The sequence below is a fragment of the Anas platyrhynchos genome, chromosome 5 (assembly GCF_047663525.1).
Source record: "Anas platyrhynchos isolate ZD024472 breed Pekin duck chromosome 5, IASCAAS_PekinDuck_T2T, whole genome shotgun sequence".
In the NCBI taxonomy this organism is placed as follows: Eukaryota; Metazoa; Chordata; class Aves; order Anseriformes; family Anatidae; genus Anas; species Anas platyrhynchos.
In genome coordinates, this window is record NC_092591.1 from 44,325,871 (window position 1) to 44,337,941 (window position 12,071).

Below are 12,071 nucleotides of genomic sequence, written 5' to 3' on the forward strand. Positions count from 1 at the left end.
ACATAGAGGGTGTCAATTGGACAACGGCCATAGATGACTAAAACTTGTAAGAGCATTCTCCAAATCGCTGGCTTCACATTGTGTTTCACATACAGGTTTCTTAACTGTTCAAAAGTATTTTTTTTTTTTGTATTGTGTTATAACTGATTGCCAAAACAAATTGCTTGCAAATTACCATTACAAATAAGTGCCATTATCAACAATATCATGAAAAGCCTCAGTAAAGACAACACCCTTACATAATTTCTTTGCACACTTCCAAAACCATGAAAGTTTGCATGAGAGTTAGCTTCAAGAAAATTTGAAGTTTTTGACCTTAGAAAACTTCATTAAACATTAATAGACTGTAAAGTATTTTCAAAATTCCATAATACTATCAGTTGGTTGCAAATGAATAAATTCATTTTGATAGATTTCTGATTAAGGTTTAAAGTATTTGATTCTAAAATTTAAAAACCACTTGTTATATTCTAAGTACCTGATAAACATCCTAGAAAGGATTTCACTGAATCACTTCTGACAATTTTTCTATCCATGTACTAGTAGAAATGTTTTATTTTCAAAAGATTTTTTGAAGTACACGCACTAGTATGGAATGTTACATATAAAACCACTACTTATTGTCTTGCTTTGAATAGGTTCCACCTGCAACTCTAACCACGCTCTCAAAGGAAAAAGTATTAATATAAAACAGCTTCTGTCCAGGTCAATACTGTCTACACTTGATATTTCCTTTTCAGAACTGCTCTGTTTAACACTGGTCTCTTTCAGTTCCTCAGAAGAGGAGTTAGTTGGGAAACTGGCAGTGTTCCTAGGAAAGAATGGAAAAGGGCTTTTGTCAACTCTTCTGTTCTCCCCCCTGCCAGCTTAGTACAGACTACAGTGTTTCTCCCACACTTTTCTTTGCCCTCCCATACCTCCTCCTGGCCCTATTTCATCCTATTCTATTACTCTAAAAGAAATCTTTGTAAAGAATTAAGTTTCTCAGTCAAATAGATATTTTAGCTCTGTTTAGGTGTATAGTATTTGAATGGCCCTTTTCTATACAACTAGCCAAACAACAGTCATTTTGTTCTCTCCCCATGGTCTTAAAGACAATCCTCAGAAACAGTTTTTAAAAGCTAAGAACTTTTTTCCCCCCTAACAACATGAATTATTCCATCAGCATTTGGTAAACTGAATGAGAACCGAACCTAGTAATGTCTGTTGAGGAGTGGAGTTGAACTGCTAGTGCTCAGTAACAGTGAAAAGGTGGCCCTGAATCACTGGTAAGGGTGATTTTTGCTAATATCCTAAAGCACTCCTTTCATTTTACAGTGATGTGATAACATCAAAACCCACCACCCTTTTGACAAGGCGTGCCTCTTCTGAAAAAATCTTTTTCACAGCCAATGGACGTAAGGGTAAAAGTGAGAAGGTAAGTTTCTACATTTTGCAGAGAATGTACTGCTCATATTTGTTTTGCACTGTGTTTTTTCCAACTTGGAGTAACCCTATGGATGAAGTGCTCATTGAGATGGTAACGGTTTCTTCCAACCTGCATATCTCTAGCAAGATATCCAGAAAACTTCAAAGCACAGTATATCCTACTGCTTTGGCATAATCTGTGGTTGAGTGGATTTCCTTTCAGGACATTTATTTCTAACATCACAGCGTGCAGTAGATTTTTATCTATACTTCTTTATTTATCGTTTTTATGAAAAGAAAAATCTCTTCATTTGGGAAAGCTTGACACATTTCAGCAGTTCACCAGTCTAGCATTTTCTCACCATTAACACTGCTGTTAAGCTTGTGGGAAAGAGACAAAATGTCAGCTTTCTAATTTAAGCCAAACTGGCCCAGCATTACAGAAGCTGTAATGTTGCTGGAAATAGTATAGTTTGAAATTCTGAAAAACTTAACTCTACTCAAAAATGGTTTCGCTAAGTAAACCTTTCTTTAGGATGTTAAATTTAAGTCCTCACAAACTCTATCCCAAAACAGGTAGTAGTACATAAAAAAACTTCCCTATTAGAAAAAAAAATGAGTCTGAGTGGTTAATAAAGTCATTAATGATGTTTCCCAAAAAATTCGAAATCCTGACACATTTGAGAAAAGCACTTGCTTATTTGAAATCCCCTTCTCGAGGAAAGAAAATGTCAGAACAGTATCTCGTTTTTTATGGTCATGTGATAAAGAATACATGCAAATACTGCTACAAAAGACATCAAATAACTGTCTAGAAGTAAAGTATTCAGACCATACCTTCCCTTTTCCATGTGGAATTCCTAAAGGACAGTGTTTTACTGCACCCAACAAAGCAGCAACAGCAAAACTGTAGCCAGTTACTGCTTCCGGGGAAGACTTCAATGCACTCAGACGTTCAATGCAACGATCCAAGAGTAGGGACACATAGGAGGGCAATGCTACTGCAATACAGCGTAAACACCATGCTGCTGTTAGTCTAACTGAAATGCTGGGATGAATGATGACAGAAATTACTGCTTCCAGAACTCCTGAAAAATACAATGCATAAACACGTTTAAGAAATTGGCAAGCAGGTGATGCCTAAGATGATGTTAACCAGCAAAAAAAACATACAGGAAACTGGTGAACAAGCTAGCATCTAATTTCTGTACTTTTCTTTTAAAAGTACTATCAATTTTTATTATGAACTACTTGTTTTTTAAGTATTGTAGCATTTAAATTTGATGACAAGTTACCCCAAATGAAAAGTAGTAGGATGAAGAAAAACACCAAAACCTAAAATATGTCATTGTTCATCAATATGAATATAAAATGTCTGTAAGTATTCTCAAGCAATCAGATATCCAAGCAGTGAAAACAGATGTCCACACAAACCTACCCAGAAAATAAAACAAACAAAATAAAACAAATAAAACACTCTCAGTGCAGCTAAAATAAAACAATAAAGGTAGATGAAGACACTCAGCTTGATCAAAATAGTGCAGTTTAAATACAACCCTTATTGAAGTTTATTTTGATACTTTTTTTTTTTTTTTAATTTTATTTACTGTTACTAGTTTTAGTAACTAGTAACTAAATTAGTTGCTAGTTTTACTAGTACAGGCAGAAGATGATATAGTTCTCTTAGGGTAATGCCTGAAGATTTCATATGGCATGCAGTAAGTCAACTTGCCCTTTCTTTTTTGCTTAGTAGAAGAAAGCAGAAAAGGACAGAATTAAGGAGGTCCCATTAAGGAGTCTGCATGCCAGAAGAAAGGTTGATATAGCCACAAGAAGGATCCCAACAGATTGTTAAGAATTAACAGTCTAGCCATAAGCAATCAGAGAAGATCACAGTGAACAACTCAATATATTTTGTCCTCTGGTACATGAATAATTCAGGGAATATACCTGTACTGGAATCTTGTAGTAACGGTGCTGCTGTAGTTCCTAAACCATGGATGAGACTTCCAAGTTCCTGAAGTGCGCACACAAGTACATGCTGACTTGCTGTTACATCTGCGTTCGTAATTCGTGCCTCCAAGTTACTGTCACTCATTGCAGCATCTGATAAAAATACATGAAGAACCCCATGAAATTGCTACCACAAATGAAACAAAGAGATAGGATAACGGAATTTGATATGGTAATTTGTCTGTATTACTAATTGAGCTTCTATCATTAGCATTTTTATCACTGACCAAACTGGTTTTATAAAGGTTTACTTTCACTGAGGCCAATATATTGCTGTTACTCAAATGGGTAGTGTAACACATCTGTGAGGGCATCGGGGTAGACAAAATGGAAACAAAAAAAATTGCTGATTTGAACATGATTTGAAACAGCACACTATTCTCAGCCTTCCTGAAGATAACTTGAAAAGGTCATGGTTTGACAAGGAATGGATATAACCAGACAGATTTTACTATATAGTATGAAATTGTTTTCTGGTGTTTATTATTTTTGTATGTTCATCTTCTGAGACATAAATGATGTCAGTTTAGACACTTAACATTTAGATATTTAACTAGGATACAATATGCAACTGTGTAGCATTCTTTTTCTCTCCCCACCCCAAGGGGGATGATGGTGGGAGATCAGCAGTTTGGAAGCCTTGTACAAGACCTTAACGTGCAAGAAAACTATTTTCTGCAGAAGAAATGCTTATTTTGTCATAACAAACCATCAGTAGTGCCACCTTTACTGAACAGGAAAGCAGAATCTTGCTAGATATATTGTAACTGCCAGTTTCACTTATTTTACAATACGTTTTTTATTATATTATTGTGTTTGTAATTGAGTGAACTGATTTTGCCAGCGAAAAAGTATTTTTTTAATGTTTACGCTTTCGTTTACACGCATGCACAAACACACACGAACCAATAAAAAAGTACCCCATCAAAGTACACCATCAAAAGCGCTCTACATTAGCATGGTAATAAGCCAGCACTATATAGTTTGTTTCTGCCGTCTGGATTAGGAAATTGAATAATCACTTAAATTAAAAAACAAAACAAAACAAAACAAAAAAAACAGAAGCCCAAATGGATAATCTTGTTAGACCCATACCCACAACTTTCTTCAGTTTCCAGATGGCCTGACAAATCTCCTTGGCAGCTGCAATTTGAGCTTTTTCCCCAAGAAGGCCTCCTACTGTAGCTCGAAGGATAAACGAAACGCAGCGGCGACAGCCGATAGCATCCATCTGACTCTGAATAGCCTTAGGGTGAGACTGAGAAACAAGATCTAAAATATGGGAAAGGAAGGCAGAGAAGTTCCTTTCAAGCCATTGTCCTCCTAATGTAGAGGCAAATACCACATATGCCTGGAAAAGATTTGAAAAGAAGCCATATTTCAGAGCATTGTCATCTGGAAGACTTCTATCAGCTATCCCACATACATCATCATTTTTATCTCTGCACATTGCCAGAAGTATAACATCACTGAACTGAGATTACTTATACATGTCCATAAATCATGCACGTTCTCACCTGCACGTAGCTGCACATTTTTTTATCTGTTTATATAATTTCAATTACTCTCAAAACTGTTCCAGCAATATTGCAGCTTAGTTTGACTGTAAGTTAATTCACAGTGCTTGCCCATTTTATTTCATTCCAGGGTGTGAGAAATGGCAGTTTACTCTGCACAGGCACTTGTTATGTAAAACATTGTGTTTGGTCTCACTGAACAACAGCTTCCAGCTATTTAACATTCTGCACATGGAACACAAATTTAATGTATGAATGCATTTTAAGAACTACTATGTTACAATACTATAACCCATAACCCTGAGAGAATTTTGTTATTATAGACTTGGAATTAGGGACTATTCGCAGCCCCCAAGTACTGCTCTTCATCTCAATGAATTTTAATTGTTTGCCTTGCAATGAAGGTACCATAAAAAGGCTATGGATGTCACAACAAAGGGAAAGAATGCAGAGTCACTTCACAAATCTAATCACCACAAGACCATTTCTTTTGCCACATAATACACTCCTTTACAATTCTCTGCCATGTGCATGTGTTGGAATTTTTTAATGAATTAATGTGCTACCACCAAGAAAAGCAAATAACATAAAATGAGAATATGCAAATGAACATACAGAAGTCCTTATAACACAGCTCACAAATACTACCCCATCAACAAACTTCTGTGTTTACCTCATACATACTTTGTCTCATGCCTAACGCTAACAACTAAATGATTCATGTAAAATAAAGTGAAGTACAACAGATCTTGACAAATACTACTTAGGCTTAATAATGCACCAGTACATTACCCCGTTTTACAGATTTGAAAACTGAAGAATTGAACACAATAGACTTGTGAAGAGTCATACTGCCATGGCTACATCTTGAACTACATCTTGAACCTGCCTGCATATTTGAACAATACAAAGTCTTCTTACATACGTAAAAAGTCATCTTCAGTATTTTTTATTATTTTTATTTTTTTTAATTTATAACAAGCTGTAATTCACCTAACAATTAATACATTTTATAAATGCAAGCATTTTCTACTTACAGGCATTGGTATACACACAATTTCAAGTTTTTCTTATAGAAACATCACGCTGATCGAACTGTGATGGTAAAGTTACAGTGTAGCACCAATACTATTGTATTAGCAGAAGTGCATGAAAAAAGAAGAGAATCTTTTTTCAAAAAAAACCACCACTACAAGTAGTCAAAACACTGAAATCAAACACCTATTCCTGGAAAACTAATAAACCACGATGTACGTAGAATACCTTAGGAGTCTGGCATGCATTTTCTAGGCAAATAGCTGACAATATATTATTTTTTTCCCCAGCATTTCTGTCATTCTGCCAGAAGTTAATGTTCCCACCCAGCATGAGCTGCACATAGAAGACAATTTGCAAACACCTTCTAGATGCTTCAATGCTAAGTCTGGCAACTTATATCACTAATTCAAGCTAATTTAAAAATTATGTTTGCACTGCAGAATTAAAAAGGCAATTAAAAATCCCCTTACTGGCAAAGGGCACACATATCATATGCCTGTGGGGACTGTAGCATTAAAACAATCACTACTGTTCGATATGTTTATGTTCAGCATGACCTTTAGTCTTGATTCACAGGTTTAACATTTGAATATCTAGGTTTTCACATATATATGCTGTTTAAACACACATTAAGCATACATTTACTGCAAGAGGGCAAGCAGATTTTATCTGAAAAAAAAATAAAAATTACATTGTTTTTACCAGCATGCACTGGTAAAAACTTCAGCCTTTCTCAGTTAATAAGATTCTATCCCTGGAACACAACAAACCAATCAGCAGATACTTGCTTTTTGTCACTACATTCTGCTTCCCCTACTTTTCAAGCACTTATTATTCAAAGCAAACACATTCTTTCAGAAGGGGACTAAGAATGTTTGCATAGAGGAGGAAATCATTCCAAGTTGAAATAACTTGTAATTCTCTTAACTTCCTCCTCTAACTTTTAGGCATAAGGTCTAACAGTTTAAATCTAAAAAAAATATATATATATTTTAAGTACTTATTTATATCATTTAATTGAAATTTTTATCTTTTTAAGATTTCATTAGTGTTACATACTTCATTTTGAAAATTTCAAACCATTAGATAAACAATAAGCAACACCAGATTTTTTTTTTCTTTCAGACCTAACTGAAGATGTAAATCCTAATTGTAAATTATATACATTTTGTCACAGAAACAAACAGGATGAAATGAGAAATATATGAAAGTAAAACAGTTGTTAGAGGAACATTTGGCAATCTCATAACATTATAAATAATGTAATACAAACCTGTGTGACTCCAACTCTAACATCTCTGCTGACTGAGCTGGTCCCTTTCAGCATATCACCACTGGCTCGCAGGAAGCCACTACTTCCACGCAGAAATCCAGTTCCTAAAAGCTCCATCACTTCTTCCAAAGAGATCCTGCGGAAGTTATGCTTGGTGGATGCTAAAAGAGAGATGTAAATGTTTAGAGGAACAGTTCTGTAAAGTTTACATACATTTCCGAAGGAAAACTTCAGCTCCAATCATTTTAGGAAAAAATAAAAGTACCAGTTTCCACAACCAAAGTCAAATATTATTGAAACACAATACATGCATATATAATAATTATATATTTATACACACACACAGATGTACCTCCCTCAGTATCTACCATTAGATCTAAGCCTCCTCTGTCTGCACGGCCTATGCCTCCCACCCTAAGTTCCATGAAAGCTTGAACTTTTGGATACCTTACTACTGAAGATGACTCAATTCCAGACCTCAGACAGGGCAGATTACCTTTCTGCTGTGCTTAGCCAGATACAGATATAGCAATTGGTTCTTTTAAAAACAAAAACCTTCTCACCTTAGTATAAAATAAACTCTCCAAAATAATTAGATTAATAAAGTATTTTTTACAATGTTCTAGAAAAGTATTTATCTTTATTTCCTATTATGTTATTTCCTGAAAGTTCATATAAAACCTATCCTTACACTTGTGCATGCCAACTTCACACAATTACTGCACAGTATGCAAACTAAGTGACCTAAATTTTTCACTACATTTTTCATTGTTTTCCAAGTATTTGATGAGAAAAAGAATGAGAGGACTTAAGGTACTAATATCTCAAAAACAGCAACAAAAAACAGCACCAATAGGTTATCAGATACAAAAACAGAAATTTCATAACTAAGCACTTCCTCATGTCTTGCTCCCTCCTCTTCTCTCCCAGCTCATTTGAGCTCCAACCCAGCTTCAGCCTCACTTAGCTCTAACTTGTTTTAACCTAGTGCTTCCATACTAAAAATAACCAATTAAACAGTTGGGTGAGCTTCTTGTATTACTGAAGTGCTACGTTACTGTTATGTAACTACATCGCTTACAGAGAGTAAAGAAAAAATATATAGAGGTCAGAAATTTTTTTCTATTTCTAATGGTAAAATACAAGAGATAATTGTTCTCTGTAACATCATAATTCTCTCCCAAAAGATTTTTAGAAAAATACCTTTAGAAATCAAGACTTTAGAGTCTCTAACAGTTGTACACAGCCTTTAAGCCCCAAATAGGACTTAAAGACATAATTTTGTCATTTAGTGCTTACTGTATTGATGCCTTTAAAAGCAGAATCACACTCAGGCGAACTCTGCAGCACGTTATGTTTCACTTAGATTACAGTTCTGTATTTAGTTTTGGGCTCCTTAGACTGGACTAAAAACTTCCAGTTTGAATGACAAATATTTGATATGTTTTCACTTTGTGCCAGGATGTTTCAGTCTGTCAGCAAAAACTGTTACAAGCTCTATTAACAGAACTGCATGCTCATTTCTGCTTCAGATCATGTTTGTAGTACTATACAATCCAGATATAGCACTGACGATTTTGGAAAAACAGCTTGAAAAGATATCCTCAACTCCTTTGTTTGACAGGCAGATACTCCCTCACATCTTAGTGGCTTTTACAGTGCTAAAATTAATCTTTCCTTTAAATTCCTGAGGTTACTGAGTTCTCCACATACAATAATAATCTTGTAACAGAGGAAGCTAGTTTTACCAAATATTTTTCCTTGTTGACCACTTCATGAACTGCTATTGAGTGCGTGTGCACATATATACACATGTAAAAAGTAACAAAACTATAAAAGCATAGCACTACATGAGAAGAAACGTTACAAAAAAAAAAAAGAGACCAAAGTACAAATATGAAGAGCCAGATGAAGTTTACATTGTGATTTCACTTTAGGTTTCAGAACTTCAGAGTTTCTGATCAATTTTTTATTTATTTTATTTTGTTTACAGATGAGGAATCAGCAAACAAAGTACATACTTCACCTGGTGTCTGCTTTGATGTTAAAGCTCTAGCCAAAATTGTGCCTAAAAGTTTTGAAACTGCTAACCGTACATCATAATTGGAACCTTCAAAGGATTTAAAACACAAGGTCACAACACTATCCAGGTCTGTACTCCACATAAATACTGCTTCATTCTGAAGTTCAAGAAGACACTAGACAAAAAAAAAAAAAAAAAGGAAGGAAGTAAAAACGCTTAACGTCAACATTTTGATGTGGAAAAGCACTCGGTACAGATTTTAGCTTAAAAGACAAGATTTCTCCCTAAAATAAGTACAGTACTTCACATTAACAAATACTTGATTTTTTTTTTTTTCTGCCAAGACAATGTCAAAGAAATATAGACATACAAACAAAGTATTTACTGCTCTGTTTGTCATCCACTAAAACATAATTTTATTTAGGGAGCATACTAAATAGGGAGTTATTAACACACTTTACCTTTGCAGCAGCACAGCGGACTGCCATAGATCGATCTGTCAAACATGATCGGGCAGCTTTGTAAATGTCTCTATGACAGGGGATGGCAGCAGCTCCTAAACCCTTCAATATATTTTGTAAACTAAGCATTATTTCATAACGACCTTGAGACTGAAAAATTAAAAAGAAGAAATGTTAGATTTCTGTAATCCTATGCTTCTTAGAAATTAAAAAATGCTCATCACTGATACAGGTAAACAATGGTCTGAGTCCTTTTTATTTATTTATTTCTTACTGTTAGAGTTCTGTTCAGGCTGAGATGAGTTAAAGAGCAAACCTGTTCTATAGCACTATAACCAAGTGAACATAAAAGTTCTACATTCTGTGGAAAAATACAGGCAGTTTAATACTTGAAATATGAAGTACAAGCTGGAGCAAAAACATTCTCATTAGTAAAGGCAATTAAATTTTCTAGATTATCAAGTTCTTTCATGAAAGCAGAATGAGAATAACTACACACTATCATTTTATGGTCATAATCCGTTAGTAACTCTTCAGAATTTAGACTTTCATTTTTATACTATAACTTTCCACATTTCTTTCCATTTCATAAATTGGTATCATGCAATTTCTCATACTCATTGGTCCATCTACCAACAGAAAACATCCCATTATTTTTCCAATCATTTTTAAACATGCCATTCCAATACCTCTGCATTCTTCATTGCTTTAAGCACATTCCCAACGGTGTCAGTAAAACTGTTTCCCAAAATTCTTCCCAATTTTTTGTATAAATAGCCCAAGCATACCACCGCAGCACTAAAACAAAAGCAAAATGGATGCAACAACAGATGAACGGGATTAAGAAGACTAACGTAATCAATGGGCAAATAACAAAATAACTAAATACAATGTTCCAAAAGTGTAAGCAGATTATCAAAAGGAAAAAAAAAAAGTGGTCTGAGTGGGGCACACATTCACACTCCAGGAGAACTGAACACACAGGGGCTAGGAAGATAACTTGAATAACAAATTATGGTAATACAAACCTCCAATAAATTTTACAATTGACATACATTTTTCATATCCACCTTTAAGCCTTACATGTGAATTTCTAACAAAGAATGCCCTGCATCCTGCAGTTTATGTCACTGCGCTACAACAGATACCGACAGAAGTAGACGGGGATTGGTTTATTTACAACATGATGGTCAGGAGTAGACTGCAAACGGTCTAATACTTAAAATTCTGGCATGTGTGTATAACAACACATAATGAGGAAACAGAAGTCTAAGCCCATGTTCTTTTCACTATACACAGATGCTGAGCTTATTTTCCAGGTGAAATAGCTGACAACTGGAGTCTGCGTGCTCTGTGTGCTTATTGGAGTTTCCTTTAGCAAAAGCAAAAAGTGCTAAATTTTGAGAAAAAAAGGAAATAGAAGAGTTGCTTAATTAAAGAATGCTTTCCTTTAAATGATTAAGGCACACAGTTTGGTTTTGTATTGATGTATTCATAACTAAACAATTTTATGATTAATACAAGGAAGAAATAAATGGTATCTTTACTCAGCTTTCTGCTCTTTGGTCAGACTTCCTTAATATGCAGTGACACTGCACAGGATCACCTTCAGGAAAACTGTATTTTCCTGATGTCCCAATTGAATTTGAGTGTTACATAAGCAGTTTTAAAATCCCATACTGAACACATTCTTAATTAGGAAAATGAATTGAATATTAACTATAACTCCTTAAAACAACAAAACACAGTAAGAAAAATAGAGTATTTAATAAACACAGATTAAAAGAAATATCCCCAGGACTACCTGACCACATCATGGAATGACCTGGAAACACTCTCATGTGGTTGGTAGTACCACCATTACTGATGGTAGGATCCATCAGCGTTAAATAGTAACTTTTGGCAACAAATTGGCACTGTTTGTTGACAAGTATCATCTAGTCACCTAAAGATGAGAATCGACCTATTTCTGTACATCGATATTTAACTTGCTATAAAAATTGGAAGCATGGAATTTAGAAAGCTCTTCTGACTGCCTTCTAGAATTGTAACTCTAGTTGTCTGATTTTTTTTTTCCACAAATATTTCCAGCAACAACTATGAAAGTTTTCTAACCAGCCAAATGCTTTTAAGATACTGACGACTTAAAGAAACCCTAGTGGATATTTTTAAAACTTTGTAATTTAAAGTAAAATAGTAAGCTGTAGTCACATTAAATGACCTATTTGTCTGACCTGATGCAGAATTGACACCACACTCCGCCTTACATGAGCGCCACATTCTTTTAAACACGCTTGCCTAAAATATTTCTATCTTCCATCCATATTAAAGAAGAAAAA

General features: G+C 34.7%; 1 protein-coding gene across 11 annotated transcripts in view; it reads right to left on the bottom strand.

Moving 5' to 3' along the window:
* Nucleotides 1-12,071, bottom strand: part of HEATR5A (HEAT repeat containing 5A) — a 62,572-nt gene that overhangs the window by 36,708 nt on the left and 13,793 nt on the right. For 10 of the 11 annotated variants that reach the window (XM_072038928.1, XM_027457713.3, XM_027457712.3 and 7 more), the window contains 7 exons: nucleotides 10,422-10,530; nucleotides 9,733-9,882; nucleotides 9,275-9,446; nucleotides 7,249-7,409; nucleotides 4,516-4,771; nucleotides 3,358-3,513; nucleotides 2,245-2,495 (listed from right to left, as the gene is read on the bottom strand). In XM_072038928.1, coding sequence (XP_071895029.1) covers nucleotides 2,245-2,495; nucleotides 3,358-3,513; nucleotides 4,516-4,771; nucleotides 7,249-7,409; nucleotides 9,275-9,446; nucleotides 9,733-9,882; nucleotides 10,422-10,530 — 1,255 coding nt within the window. Of the gene's footprint in view, nucleotides 1-2,244; nucleotides 2,496-3,357; nucleotides 3,514-4,515; nucleotides 4,772-7,248; nucleotides 7,410-9,269; nucleotides 9,447-9,732; nucleotides 9,883-10,421; nucleotides 10,531-12,071 lie in introns of those variants that run through there. The other variant, XM_013100616.5, reaches the window with a different exon arrangement.